General features: G+C 42.4%; 1 protein-coding gene across 1 annotated transcript in view; it reads left to right on the top strand.

Moving 5' to 3' along the window:
* zhx2a (zinc fingers and homeoboxes 2a) overlaps nucleotides 1-15,164 on the top strand; it is a 28,361-nt gene extending 13,197 nt beyond the window's left edge. Inside the window, exons 2-13 of the mRNA XM_008432016.3 lie at nucleotides 4,395-4,807; nucleotides 4,995-5,714; nucleotides 7,083-7,295; nucleotides 7,966-8,217; nucleotides 8,358-8,573; nucleotides 8,733-8,817; nucleotides 8,929-9,114; nucleotides 10,247-10,653; nucleotides 11,393-11,645; nucleotides 11,738-11,894; nucleotides 12,098-12,208; nucleotides 13,584-15,164. Coding sequence (XP_008430238.2) covers nucleotides 4,709-4,807; nucleotides 4,995-5,714; nucleotides 7,083-7,295; nucleotides 7,966-8,217; nucleotides 8,358-8,573; nucleotides 8,733-8,817; nucleotides 8,929-9,114; nucleotides 10,247-10,653; nucleotides 11,393-11,645; nucleotides 11,738-11,894; nucleotides 12,098-12,206 — 2,697 coding nt within the window. The 5' untranslated portion in view covers nucleotides 4,395-4,708 and the 3' untranslated portion in view covers nucleotides 12,207-12,208; nucleotides 13,584-15,164. The remainder of the gene's footprint in view (nucleotides 1-4,394; nucleotides 4,808-4,994; nucleotides 5,715-7,082; nucleotides 7,296-7,965; nucleotides 8,218-8,357; nucleotides 8,574-8,732; nucleotides 8,818-8,928; nucleotides 9,115-10,246; nucleotides 10,654-11,392; nucleotides 11,646-11,737; nucleotides 11,895-12,097; nucleotides 12,209-13,583) is intronic.
* Nucleotides 15,165-15,647: the final 483 nt, after the last annotated feature.

Genomic DNA, 15,647 nt, shown 5'->3' with positions numbered 1-15,647 from the left:
ACGTCAGAGCAGCGGCTCCGGATGGCATTGTTTTGATTCCTGTTGTCTTACTGTCTGTAGCGTAACCTTGTTACTGTCTGTCCTTCTTCATCGCATTACTTAACATTTTCAGGTAGATGGCTGCACTATTATGATGCCAACCAGGCAGCCAAACAACAGGACAACACAAACTGACAGACGGCCAGGCTAGAGGCAGCCAGGCTCAGTATTCATACAAGTTTAATGAGCATCCAGACAGTAGGGAGTTTGTGGCTCTGGCACGGAGCTCACTCTGCACACATTGGCTGACTGGGTTAGACACACTAATGGAACAGGTGGGAGGCCGACGGTCTGACCTAACTTGTGAACGCAGCTCAAGTTTTAGAGCAAAGATCACAGTTAATAAACATTTTCTATCTTGAAGAACAGATACTTTTTTATTGTTTAAAACTCAGGCAACAGATTGCAGAGTCCAAAAAAATATATCTTTTTTCAAGGACATCAGACAAAAAAAACACTTAATATTATTTTACCTTGAGACTGAAAGTCTGTTAGTGTATTACAAAGATGACTAAATTAGATAAAGGCTGCAGATATGATATGATTAACAACATGGATTCTTTGTGATGGCATTCGGTGAAGCAGCAGGAGAGCCGCCCCTCCTCCAGTGAAAAATGTTGAGAGAGGAAGAAGAGTGTTGGTCTATCTCCAGTGTTCATCTGTTTGCTCAGGCGTTTCTCTCTGTTTGAGATGGTGGGCACACATGTTTGACTGCCACAATTCAAACTGGCTGAGTTGTTTGTATTTACATTGTGTACGATAATGTCTGCCTTTCTGACTTCTGCTCAAAATCTGACATGTTTTGAACACTGTTCTTTTTTTACTCAAGTGGCACGGTAGCAACTTTTTTATTACATAAAGCAGTATCTGATGTTCTCCGTGCATCCTGTTGACGACACTAAGTGCTTGTCATATAAGTTCCTGTGACTAAATGGTGTTGCATAAGGGGATGGCTCATCTTCCCTCTCAGCTTGCATAGATCCACTGTAGGAGATAAAAATTCAGCTGCAGCACAATGGCTTTTCTCTTTGCTTCTGATCTGTCTTTCCCATCATCGCTTTTGAGGAGGGTTCATGCTGTGTCAGCAGTGTGGCAGCTGAAGTTCAGGAGGTCATGTGAAGTGGCACTTCAGTCGCAGCTGACAGATGCATCCCTCCATTCCTCCTTATCCGATGTTAACTGGATTTCAGCAGAGACGAATCAAACTTTTCAAGGGGCATATGGTGTATGGTGCACTGTATGCAGTTCTATGCTGGAGTTAGATGGTGTACTATATACTGTAACCAGTGGCAACAGGAAATTACTTCCCATCGCCACTTTCAAATCAGCATGCTGCAAACACAGAATTGTGTTAAGTTATGTACAATAGAGGTTTGCAGTATGAACAGCCTGTTTAACGCCTTTCCACAGCATCTTAATTAAAGTTGAGCCTGGACTTTGATTAGGCCGCTAAACCTAGTCCTTCAGTTGGTTTCTTTGGAGCATATCAGGGTTGCTGTGCTTTGTCATGCTGAATATTAACGCTGAAGTAAAAAACTGATGGATGGACATTCTCCTTCAGGATTTTATGACAAGTCATCAAGGTGGTGAAGCAGGAAGTACCTCCACCTTGTTTGACTTATGCTGAAATGCTGTTAATTTATACACCACATGTTACAGGACACAAATCTTCCAGAAAGTTTCGCTGTTGTCTCTGCAGTCCACAAAGCATTTTCCAAATATCTTGGGGATCTTCGTATGTTTTGTGGCAAATGTTAGATCAGCTTTTGTTTTTTGTTTTTTTGGTCAACGGTGGTTGTGGTTAAAATTTTATCATCTGAGTCAGGGGTCAGTCAGCGGTAGTAACTCGCTACATAGAATCACCACCATGCTGATGTCCCAAGATGTTAAAAATGGCACCATAACCCTTCCTAGAATGAAAGCTATCAATGATTTTCTTCTGTGTTTCTTCGGATGTGTAGCTTTTTAAGATCTTTTTGCCTACTTCATGTTTTTATGCAGGTTCTGATTAAATTATTTGGCAATAGCCAAACCTGGATGTGGCTAATAAAAGTGAAGCAAAAATATCTTGTGGCACAAGATCTCATTACCGCCCCGTTTTGTACAGCGACTGCGCAGAGAAAGTTTGACAATATTTCAAAACGGGCATTTCACTCTAATTTGTCATTAAAAAATATATAAAAATAAGTTTTAAAAAAACTGTCAGCATATTGCCCACAGCAGATCTAAGCTTTCAAATCAGCATGCTGCAAACTTTCCAACTGTAATGAGCCAATTACAAATCTGGGTTTTGGTCTGTAAAATATACAGATTGACACCAGAACCACATATCGGCAATGGTGCAAGCAACTTGTTGGTTGCTACAATTGTCGCACCTCTTTTCTTAAACGGTAGGTGTTGCTGCATAGAAAATCTACCTGCTACACAGCAGGAACATCATCAGAAGTAGAATTGAACAGGAAGGAGACTGTAGGTACACAAACATGGATTAAGACTTCCAACCTTTCTGCCTCCAGAAATGAAAAGTTGACTTCCTTTCAAAAATATACTGTTACTCGGTTTGGGTTGAAAGCACATCATAAAGTTGCTACTGTGTGTACTGCTTAATTTGTTAATGATCATTTATGGAAGTTTTTTTTTGGTGCTAAATTTACCATCCCGATTTCACAAACCACCCATCCTCATAACAGGTGCATTAGTTTATTCTAACTCCTCCTCTGCCTCTTAAGAGACGGCAAACAAACCTGAATGCAGTTGGACGATGTATGTACAGCTTGTGGTACTTTACGTTCGCTGTTGTCATAGCAACACCATGGCAGTGCAGCTGTTTCCTGACGATGCTTCAGTGGGACGTTGGAAGATTCGAGACCCGTTGGGACAGTGGCTGGGATGTCAGCATGCAGGCCTCAAAGGCTTCGGTGCTTTTCTAAATGGAGGAGATGTTGTAGAGGTTCGCATCGAGATCGTGACTCTCGGAGGTGATTACAAAGTAAATCCAGAGCTGATGAAACTGCCTTGGGTCGTCTGTGCTTGGAAGCGTCAGACTTCCTCTGTTTATTTTTACTTTATTACTGGAGCAATAAAGCGCTGTTGTGTAAGTGAGATTTTAATTTGGAATGAGGACTCGTTCTTCTGTGCCATGTTTTATGGAACCTCATTAAGTCCCGATAGAAGAGCACCGCAGCTGCATGAACTCATTTGATTTTTACTCATGTGAATATGAGAGTAAAGCTTGTGCGAGAGGCCTCCAGAATATCAATGGGCCTTTTCAGTCAGATAAGCTTCTCTCTCATTAGCCTGCAAGAAAACTTTCCCCAGCTCACACTTCTTCTGATATTTCTGAATGTTCCTTCTTGATAGGGTGTCATTTTCCACAATAAAGCTGTTCTTGGCTCTTCAAGATGCGAATGTGAATCTAATTTATCTCTGATTTGTCATTCTATCCACACTTTGTGGTCCAATCAGCTGAATAAGTATTCAGCATTACTCTGGACAGTCCTCTTGTTCCTGACAGCAGCAGATCTGAATATATTTGCATCCCAGCTACAGTATCGCCACAGTGAATCTGACGCAACAGAGTTATTATGTGGATCTGCAGGTTTGCAGACCAAAACCTAACAAAAGATCATCCTTATCATCTGACTTACAAATAATAATATTTACAATGTTCAAGTTGTTGATACCCTTAATTTGTATTTTCCTTTCCCAGCCTTGTACTTAATAATTTTTCATTCAATTAGCACATTACGTTTTTTGACAGTTGCTCCTCACACTTTACAGCCAGTATTATAGCTGGCTTGTGCTTTGCCTGAAGTTGTGGAGTTTTGACTCACAATATTGTCAAAAGGTTTCTATTTTTGTTCGTTTTTTTGTCACATTCTTTTCCACCAGTCTCCCAGCATGAAACAACAAATGCTCATTAAGCAGCACACTACCTTTCGTTTAATCTTCCAGTGGTTCGCCGCAGGTATTCCTTAAGATTGTTGCCTGCACAGTAGTTTGTGCAAAAGAAAAAGCATTGTTGCAGTTTTGTTCTATTGTTCAAAGACTTTTCTGAAGCAGTCCACCTGTAGACCGCCTGTTTGCTGTGCCGTTCATTTGCCAGCTACTGTTTTATACCCATCGACATTCAGCTTGAAACTTGAAAACTGTGGTAATCTGTTACACCAGACAACATTCAAACACTTAATCTTGACTTTTGCTTTTGAATGATTGCATTGTCATTGATTATGCTCTGCAGAAGTTTTCATGCTATCCGCACAGAGGTCGAAGAACTGTAGATGAACGTGAAAACATTTTTCTACTGTTGGGAATGATCAGTTCTCATTTGCTGACTTTTTTTGTCTCCCATCCAGGCAGCATCCTGTCATGAAGATCCAGAAGAGCTGCCATTGCTGGAGCTGACACCGTCAACGAGTCCAGCCCACGCTGCTCTGCAAACAGTCCTTCATCTCCCATTATCGTATTTGGTCTCTCTACAAATACCAAAATATTTCTTTGACGTCTCTCTGTGACAGTCCCAGAAAGTCCCGTTCTGGTCTGCGTTTGATCCGTCTGGCTCCGCTTTAGACAGTCATTCTGTATTTAATCAGTGGTCCTCCATCTTGGAATCCCGAGCCAAGACAAAAGCAACTCTAAGCACATTCCTGACCCGCAACCTGAAATCATCATGTCAAGTCGACGCAAAGCTTCCACTCCCTGCATGATCCGACCAGAGCAGACACAGTTGGAGGTGGATGATGATGAGGATGAATCGCACAATATGGAGGCAGGAGCATTGTTTTTTTTTTTTAATGTTTGTTTTTTTGTTTATTGTAACATTTGGAGGCCCTGGTGGGATTTTTTATGTGAAGAAGATCCTAATTACATTCATTTACATAGCAAAAGGTTTAACTAAACATTTATATACAAGTTAAAAATCTAATCTAATGACTTTTGCCTTCTCTTTCTGCTAGGTAACAGAAAACCATGTTCAGGATGAGGTGCCTATGAATACAGACCATCCAGTGCAAGCAGAGCCACCGACAGACTCAGACGGGACAGGCAAAGCCTCGGACGCTCCCACAGGTCCTGACAAGCCACAAAAGGAGCCGCCAGACCCCTCCAAACCTCAGCGCAGACAGCAGGGGGGCTACGAGTGCAAATACTGCACCTTTTCCACACAGAATCTTAACACTTTCAAGGAACACGTGGACTCCAACCATCCAAATGTCATCCTCAACCCACTGTACCTGTGCGCTGTCTGCAACTTCAACACTAAGAAGTTCGACACCCTAACGGAGCACAACGAGAGATGTCACCCCGGGGAGAGCAACTTCAAATTCAAACGCATCAAAATGAACAACCAGACAATCCTGGAACAGACGATAGAAGGCTGCAGCAACAGCGCAGTCATTTATAACACGTTGGGTTCGCTTCCTGGCAAAGGGGACAGACTGGGAAGCTCCTCGCTTATCAAAACCAACACAGTAAAAACTGCTAAACCAAAAACTTTGTCTACAGACACCAAACGGACAGAATTGCAGATGAGTAAACTGACCCCAGAGCTCGCCAAGAAACCAATAACGGCGCTCAATGTGAACGGGACCGTTATTATCCCAGAGTCGACTCTGCTCAAAGCAGACAGCCTTTCTCACATCATGCCTTCTTTACAGCAGCCTATAAATTATACCCAGGTAGGACAAAGGGAAAACCTCTGCTGTTTTATCACGTTGGATGTACAAACCTCAATATATGTTATTGGGATTTTATTATTGTCCCAACGGAAAATATTTTCTCCAGATAGGTTTTTCTGCCTTTTCTGCATTTATGAAACTTCCTTAAGTCAGTACTTTGTAGGACTAACCTTTACAACCTTTACAGTTGCAAGTGTTTTTGGATATGAATGTCTCTACCATCTTTGTACACCTAGAGACTGTACTTCTTTTTTCTTCTTCTTTACAAAGAAGCTCAGTTTCAGTCAGAATGAACGGAGCGCATCAAATTGCCACAAATTAACAATTTCCAATGAGTTTTTAGTTGTGAAGTGTAGTCGCTGTGATAGAATCATTGGTTATGGCTTTATTGCTGAAAATCATTGTTGTTAGGAAGTCGCTCTCCCACATTCAGTTGTCCTCGTTGACTCTCCTGCATTGGTAGGAGTTGCCTCATGGCGTCACTGGTTCAATTTGTGACCCCAAAACAGATGGCTAGAGTAAGTGAAGGCTCCAGGGGGGATTATTGTATAAAATAATAGTCAAAATATGCCAAGAAATGCTTCAATTTGGTCTCATTTGACCAGAGCAGCTTATGTGAAATATTAACTGTGTCCCATAAATGGGTACATTAAAAAGGACTTGTGTATCTGGAACAGTGTTGGGTTTTTTTTTGCCGTGCTTCTGCTAAGCCCAGACTTGTGCAGTGCCCAGCCGATAGTCGTCCTGTGAACAGCTTCTACCTGCTGCTGATCTAGAGCTGATGCTCTCCTTGCCCCGCATTTCCATCCAGGTAGATGGCCCTGTCTTGCAGAATTTGCAGTTGTCCCAATTAGTGTATTAGACTCTTGTTTTAATTTTGGGGTATCAGAGTAAAGGGAGGTGAATACATATACACATTTCACTTCTCAAATTCTTGTGCTTCCCTTCCATTTCCCCTCATACTCTACTTTGTGTATCACTTTGAATCCAAGCAAAGTGCTATTAAGTTTGAGGTTGTAACGTGATCAGATATTAAAAAGTTTATAGTGGGTGAATGATTTTACTTGGCAGTGCATTGGTTTAGAATCCCTGTGAAGTTATTTTGTGAAAATATTGCCTACTAATGTTGGCAATTATTTGGGGAAATTTCAGAACGGCGTAAACTTTGCAATTCACCACCCAACACAGAAAGTCATTCAATCAAATAAAACTATATTTGATGTGATGGGGGGTATTTTTTATAGCTGATCCAGAATCAGGTAATAGTACTTTATTAGTCATTATTCCTTTAACTGATAATATTGAGAATTTACAAAAAAAAAAAGAAAAATCCTTCCGGTTGCCATTTTGACTCGGTTTTTGTTTCAGGTGCCGAAGATCGCCGTGCCCCTGAACACAACCAAATACAACCCGTCCCTGGACGACAACCTGACGCTCATCTCCTCCTTCAACAAGTTCCCCTACCCGACGCAGGCCGAGCTCTCCTGGCTCACCGCGGCCTCCAAACACCCGGAGGAGCAAATCAAAGTCTGGTTCACCACTCAGCGGCTCAAGCAGGGCATCAGCTGGTCCCCTGAAGAGGTGCAATGATAATTTCTTATCTTAATTTCTCTTTGCTGTGTGTGTTGCTACTGTGAGCTGTTGGTAGATAAACAACAGTAAACAGAATTGTACCTAATTTTGAAAACCTAACAACCTGGGCCAGACTTTAGAAAAGGCTTACTGGGGCCGTAGCCCAGCGCCCAATTTTTGGGGGGCTTTCAATGAATGCATGTTTTGTGTTGTACATTATATAAAATTCATAGTCCCATATCTGATTAGTTCTATTAATATTTTGGGGGTTTTATGAACATAAAACATTCTCAAGTATTTAAAAGTTAAGAAGCTATAGTAATTTCTTTGGGAACAACATGGAGCCACTTCTCAGGAGATGCATTAAACCTACCTTGCATCAATTTATGTTAAAGATAACCTTTTATACTATTAAGCTTATTTTTTATACATTATTTTTAACACTTTAGGAACTTTTTGTGTGAACATTTATATCTGTTGCTGTTGTTATACCATAATTTCCCCCTTTCTGTTCTATTGATGTTTTGTAATTTGCATTAGTAGAAATTTTTTTACTGTAGTGGATAGGACACCAAATCTGGCTCCAGGCCCGGGACCCCGGTTCTTGTAAATCCGGCCCTGCTAACCATGCTCAGTTTGACCTAAAACGTTCCAAATGATCTCATTCTTGATGTCTCAGGTAGAAGAAGCGAGGAAGAAAATGTTCAACGGCACCATCTCATCAGTGCCTCAGACTCTGACAGTGGTGGCTTCACAGCTGGGCTCCAGCTCATCCACCAACAGCAGCTCCTCCAAGCCTCTGCCGTCAGCTGCCACTGTCCTGCAGTCTCTCCCCTGTCAGATCCTGGGCCAGAACAGCCTGGTGCTGACTCCTGTGGCCAACGGTTCCAGTGTCACATGCGCACCACTGGCGCTCACAGTGGCCAGCCAGGTAGACAACCAACAGAGGAAATGACGTTTTAAACATTAAAACTTTAAAGTGAATGTTGCTTACAGCAGATTCTGATTGGACCCGTTAGAAGTACCTTATCACAACTTGATCAGTGAGAGAAACCGTTTTGACTCCTGCAGGTGGCACAGTCGCTCAAGCGACCGCTGGTCACTCCGGTGATCGCAACCGAGAGTAAGCGGCCGTCCATCATTCAGACCATCCATGCGTCGACGGCCACGACGAAGCTGGCGTCGCCCAAAATGTTGACTTTCACAGCGGACCCGAACAAAACGGCCGAGCAGCTGTCAGTGCTGCGCTCCAGCTACACACAGTGTCCTTTCCCCGAGGAAGATGAGGTAAGAAGTGAGTGGAATGACATCTTTTTGTGCAGTAATAAACATAATTGTTTCTCCAATGGTTGGATTCCCAGTTTAGTGTTTTTCCTCTTAAATCCACACCTATCAGCAGCAGTAAACCACAGTTGCTGTTTACTTTAACGCTGTTTACTGTGGCAGATCTACAGGCTGATAGAGACCACTGGACTGTCCAGGGGAGAGATAAAGAAGTGGTTCAGTGAACAGAGGCTGCTCAATCTCAAAAGTATGTAAGAAGAGAAAATTCACTCTAAACGATGCCTTATCTGCGTTTTCTTGTCCTACGTGATGGAAAACTAAGTGCCGTTTATGTCTATCTGTGTGCGTCTTCTTGGAGGCGTGGCTTCTCCACCTGTGCTGGTGAAAGCAGAGGCGGCCCCTGCCGTTCTGGACGGCCCCGTTAAGAAAGCTGTCCCGAGTAAGTTTCCCCTGCTGGAGAGAGTGAAGGGGAAGACATCGGAGCAGCTCAAGGCGCTGGAGGAAAGTTTCCAGAGAAGCAGCTCCCCAACGGAAAAGGAGCTCGGTAAGGAGTCCAAACAGGCGCGCAAACTTTTATCTTCTTACTTCCACTTCTCGGTAATCATACTTGTTAAACTTCTCAGCATGTAGTTACGTTGCAAGCTCAAACATAATGCGTTAAGATTTCATACAAAAGACCAACAAACATAGTGGATTATTGTGAAATGGAAAAGAAGGTGACATTTTTTTAAAATAATAATAATTAGAAGGCGTTGTAAGAGACTAGAAATGCTCTGGAGGAGCAGCAGAGATCTATAACTCAGGTAGGAGATTCCCTACCAGCATGACGGTAACCCTAAATATGCAGCCAGAACTGCAGGGGAAATGTGTAAATGATATTATATTCAACTGGTAGACTGGCCTAGTCAAAGTTCAGATCTAAATCCAATTGGGAACCTTTGCAAAACTAAAAATTGTAATCCATCCATCCATTGTCTATTCCCTCTTAAACATGGAGGGTACATCTTGAACAGGTTGCCAGTCCATCACTGGGCGATAGACACACACAGAACGTACAACCGAAAATCTCAATTTTGTTGTTATGGCATTACAAAATATGAAATTATTTAAAAGGTGTAAATACTTTTGTGCTAAGCAAATCAGAGTTTTGCTGTGTACTGCATTAAAGCGTCTTCACATGTCCAACTCAGACCTCTTAGTTTTACATGATTTCATCCTCCTGGGAAATCCTGACAGGATAAATCAGGTAATTGGTTGAAACCGTGTTAAGTTTTACTGACTAATCAAAGACATGTAGCCAGTCACAAACATATTCATCTCCATTTCTGGTCTCCTGCATACCAGTCGGGCTAATTAGCAACTTGTAATGTTCCCGCCGTCTCTGGCATTTCTGCCAATGAATTAGACTTTTAAATCACAAAAAAATCAGGTTGTTTTCTTTCACTTACACAAGTCCACAGCATGTGACTCGGTTTTTTTTTTTCACCCCGGAGGAGCTGGCGCTCCTCTCTCGTGGCTGCAGCCATGACGGGAATAGTGGCGACGTTTTTAATGAGGCCCCGTTTTCAAGTCCCCCCCGAAGCGTGACTGAATCCTGCGGTTTGTCGAAAAGGGGAACGACCATCTTTTCTCTCTTTTTTTTTTTTTTTTTTCTAATCGTCTTGTTTCTGCCGCAGACCAGCTGGCTCAGGAGACAAGGCTGTCCAAGACGGAGGTGGACTGCTGGTTTTCGGAGCGCCGCGCCCTGAGAGACAACATGGAGAAGGTTCTGCTCACCATGGCCTCCAGGAACTCTGAGGACAGGCCGGAGCGGGCGGGAGGGGCGCTGCTGAATGGGGCTTCTCACCGGGAGCAGGACGGGAAGGCTCTTCGTTCCTCTCCTCACCCTCCTCCTTCCTCCTCCTCTTCTTCTTCATCTTCTACCTCCCCCCCTGTGCTCGCAGCGTCCTCTCCTCAACCTCCCACCCATTCCTCTTCAAGATCTCCTCCCATACTCAACTCGTCTTCTCCTCATCCTCCCCTCCTGTCAGTCTCCTCAAGCCCAGCGCCCATCTCCAGTCGCACGCTAGCCCTTCTCAGGGAGGTGAGAAGCGATGAAAGCCTGTCTTTAATGGATTGTATTTATTTTTTAGTTAAAACATAACATTTTGGAATTGCAGTGTTCCCATTAAATAAGGCATTTAAAATCACATGTGAATATGTTTGTTCATGCTATAAGTTGTTAAAAAACATGCTACACCATCATCATCCTACCACTTCCTGCTGCCTCCTTCATCTTTTCCGCCAGTAGAAACATGATCACATGGCTCGTGGTGTTTCATTGTTGTTTTAGTCAAAACAATGAAACATTAACTGCATTTCCCTTACAAATGTGCACAAAACTTTGTCGATGTTCTGCTAATGTCAGCCCTCCCCCACCTCCACAATTGTGATATTTCCATTAAATTATTGCGGTAAGTCGTTAAAAAACATGCCACGTCATCATCCTCCTACCACTTCCTGTTGTCGTCTTTGTTGTTTCCGCTAGTGGATGCATTCGGTTGTTGATCGCATTTCAATACGGCTGAACAACCACCTGGTCCTAGCTCAAAAAACGTCTTATCGAAAGTGTTTTCGAAATGTCTGTGTTATCATTAAATAAAAAATAACATTTTACGTGAATAAGCTTGCCGACGCAGTAAGTCGTTAAAAATCATGCCGCTTAACTCCCAATTATGTGGTCGATGAAAACGCAGCTACTGACGCCCACGGATCCACTTGTTGTTGATGTTTAAAGATGCGTTGCTTAATTAGTGATGAACATGCTGTGCTTTTACCCACAGATGTTCTGTCGGACCCAGTGGCCCTCCCCCGAGGAGTACAGCCAGCTGGAGCTCCAGACGAAACTGGGCCGCACCGACATCGTCCGCTGGTTCAAGGACCACCGCTCGGCCCTCAAGAACGGCGAGACCCTGGACTGGATGGACGCAGTCCAGAAGCAAAGCCTCGCCGAGGAACAGAACACGGGCCAGCACCAGAACGGCCAGATCTCTGATGACAACCAGGCCGTTTCCTTGGAAGTCAAGGCTCTGAATGGTGAGTCCCGCCGGAGGACACTCTGTTCTCTGTTTGATTCATTATTATTCCACCGGACTGAGGCTCTAAAAATTGAAACTTGTTGATCCTAGCGGAGGAGTCTGGTGGGAACGTAGCAGCTGGGGAGGACTCCAAACTGTCCGGCCAAGACAAAGGACGCCGGCTGGCCGGGCGACTAGCGCAGGGCGTGAACGATCTGAGCCGAACCGGGCAGGACCAGAACAGCTGCAGTGCATCTGACAAAGGAAGGTAAGAAAAACATTGGCTTCATACTGGAGAAAAACATTTTGACTCACATTTGTTTGCATAAAAAACAGGCGGATCAGGTAATTCTTCATAGACATTGTGAACCATCATTTCTTCAATCTGAATTTATTCTTTATGTCAATAAAATCTAATAATGCACAGCTTAAATTAAGTTGTTGGTTTTTTTAAATATTTTTTCTTGCTAGGTGGGTAAAGGTCACTGCTGGAGACGAGACAGAAGGAGCGGAGAGACAGAGACTGGCCACCGACACTGGTGTTATGAGTATGGAGCAACCAGGAAGAGTGACTGGGTGACGGTAGGTTTAGATCTGTTTGTTCTTAAAGCGTCTTCTAAAAGTATTCACACCCCTTTTGGCTTTTGTCACATAACGGTCTCGAGCTGTATCTTATTTTATTAGACAAAAACAAAAAAAAGGTGCATAATTATGAACTGCATAATTATAAGTGTGGCATGCATTTGTATGCCATCCTAACCCCTGCACGGAATAACTGGATTAACAGTGGGATTAAATTACATCCGAATCTGCTTTGTTAACTTGTATGCAACTGGTTGCACATGAGTTTTATTTATTCAATTCAGAAATACTTTATTGATGCCAAAGGCAAACTAAATGTTTGCTTTAAATCAAATAAGATTTTTCAAAGAGTTATTGTGGATGGTGATGGCTTTGGGCAGGAAGGATGTCCTGTAGCAGTTTTGAGGATGAAACTCCTCCTCAGACCTTCTGCATCACAGAGCAGCTCTCCCCCCCACTCAGCTCCTTCAGACTAGCCAGCAGCAATTAGCAAACACCTGGCAGAGCTGCACATCTGCTGAGCTCATTATAGGAGCTACTTCTCAGTGCCATGCTGATAGGAACATTGTTAAAGGAGGAGCCATGTTGTGATGACTTTCTGAGTTTTTAAACAGACAGAGGATCAATTTCAAGTTTTTAAACTACAAAATCAAATTTCTTTTAAGTCATATTTGATATATGATTTTTTTTCTGAAAACTGAGGGTAACATAGTTACTAGATAGGGCTATAAAATGGGACTACATAAAAAACATACAACACTGCCCCTTAAATGTCTAGAAATTTTAACATAATAGATCTAATTGACAAGTAAAATCCATCATCTATACACCTGTGGGAATATAGAGGAAGTGATGTGGTTGATTTAAGTTTGATTCACTTTTTAAACCAAACTTTTACTTTTCTGCTTTAGTCTGCAGCCCTCAGAATCAGTTATTGCTGATGCTGATGCTGATGCCGCTGCTGCTGCGTTGCCAAGTTTTTTCCTCTGTGGATGCTGGGAGACGTTCCAGCCCTCCGTGACTCCTGACAGGACGAACTATAGAGAATAAATGGGTGGCAGGAACAGACTGTGACTTGGCTGAAATTAAATGGTGAACTGTTCCTTTAAGAGGGCACAGCTGCGCTTCTGCAGCCATCTAGGAAGTTGCTGGTGTGTAATTATGTCTGATTGGTCCTTCAGAAATAAGGCATGCACCGCCATTAGCATCAAACGTGCAGACAAAAGCAGATAATTATGGTCACGTAAGGGCAAAGAGAAGGTTTGTTTATGTAAATAAGATGGATAAAAGAAAAAAGAATTATCTCCAAAAAGAGATTTTTAACTGTTAGCAGGAAAATATTGGCTAGTATTATAAATCTCTCTTCCTGTTCTAGGAAAGGCAAATCTTTAAATGCTGATTCTCCAGCCATCATGGGGCAAGTGAAGACGACCAATCAGAGACACAATGTGTCTGTGATGTCATCACAAAGCGCCAGGGACGATTACAGCACTGAGGTGAAGAACGGACGCCGACGTGAAGAGGAGTGCCAAAGCTGGACTTGATGCAGAACTCTCACTACTACGTTTAGTTTAGTTTAGTTTTCGTTTTTTGGTTTTGTAACATGTTTGTAAATATTCTTGTCATACAGAGTAAGCGGTCTGTTCAGGTGCAGAGCGACAAAACTTTTCTTTTAATTTTTATTTTCATGATGAATGAATGTCGCCCCAAAACCTGGAATGTTTTTGGTTGCTGTAATAAGAACAAAAATGCATTATAGTCTATTTGCTGGAAATCTCCTTTTTTGTAAAAAAAAAAAAAAAAAAAAGCAACTAGCTGCATTTTGCTCATTATGAGTAGATTTTGATGGCACTTGCATATTTTTCTTGTCGTAGTGGTAGATGTTCCCGTACCAGGCTGCTTTTCAAATGCCTTTACGGTGATACAATGCTGACTCAGATGTGCAAAACAGGCGAGTAGGAGGAGTGTGCAGCTGAGGAAACAAACTGCAGCGAGCACACACACACACTCACACTGATTAGCAGCAGTGGTGCAAATACTTTAACAAAAAAAAATATCCGCAGCTTGTTTAAGCAGTTTTTTTATTTTTTTTTCAGACGTGTTCTTGAAGCTGATGCAGAACATGATGTGCACATTTCTACAGAGAACTGATAAATCCCGGAGAATGCAGGGTCTGTCCGACACCATGCTGCCTTTCCAGCTCATACCTGTTGTTTCCTGTCTACTTTGTAAAAAAAAAAAAAAAAAAAAAAGGGAGCAGAGTGGAGCAGCTTCACAGTTCTGTGTTGTAAATCTTCTCGGCGGAACCTGCCAAAAGCCCTTCATTTTCTTTTTTCTTTTCTTTTTTTTTTTTATGAAAATGCTACATGCACTCTAAATAACCTGAGCACCTTTATCTGAGCCTTCTCATATATATCCATTCGTTTAGCTGTAAATACGTCTTGTCTTCTATCTAGGCTTCTTCGCTTAAGAGTCAAGGTGGGATTAATTCCCCCTCTTCATTTCTGCACATGCTCAAAACGGAGGTGGACGAACGTCGGAGATACAAAAACGGAGCTGTTAAAAGGCGGTTGGAATGTCACTGCAGTCAAAAGCTGTCACAAAGTTTCAAGCGTTTCTCTCTTTTTAACTCATCTTGGAAAGTGTCGTTCAAGTTGACCTCTTTATTTCCACATGAATGAAATCGGTGGGTTTTTTGCTTTCAGTCACAGAAGGAGGGAGGGGAGCTATAATTTAGCGTCAGCAGGTGGATGGCTGTATGCTTGACTGCATGTTGGTTCCTGCTGCATTGGGTTCACGGTCTCGAATAACTCAACATCTTGTTTTTGACGTGTACAGGATTACTGCTTGCATTTTCATTTTCTCCCTTTTAAGTCTGATGCAATTCAATAAAAACACAGTTGACTGCAAAATGCCGTGGTAGTCTGAATAAAATGGAGAATATGAGATTCCTTGATATTTGAATTTGTTGCGATTATTTTCTGCCAGCATCAATACAGTGCTTTGGACAAGTATTTAAACAGTCTTTACATTTTTTCACTAACCTAATTAGAGTGATTGAAAATGCTTGCCACACTTTTCAGATATGAATTGGGAATTCTGAGCTAGATTTGACGTCGGAGCTGAGGTAACTGCTTCTAGTTAAAAAGCCTGAATTTCAACGTAGCGATGAACGTAGGCGTTGTTCGTGGTAATTCTTAGAAACATCTTAAGCTTCACTTATAATAAGCACTTAAAATATGATCCATTTAATCTTATACCTAGTGGCCCAATCAGTAGTGGGGACCGGGGCCGCTACATACAAGACTGATTCTAGATGCACTTTCACATGTGTGTCTTGTAAAATGTTTCCACCTAATCTTCCTACTGTGGAGCGGCCATGTTGAAACGTGAAGTCGGTCTTACAAGTCGTAACTGGGGGTAAACCATGCAGGTGATT

The sequence above is a fragment of the Poecilia reticulata genome, chromosome 16, assembly GCF_904066995.2.
Source record: "Poecilia reticulata chromosome 16, P_reticulata-male-v2, whole genome shotgun sequence".
NCBI lineage: Eukaryota > Metazoa > Chordata > Actinopteri > Cyprinodontiformes > Poeciliidae > Poecilia > Poecilia reticulata.
The sequence above is the reverse complement of the archived record's forward strand: the minus strand, read 5'-3'. Positions and strand labels throughout refer to the sequence as shown.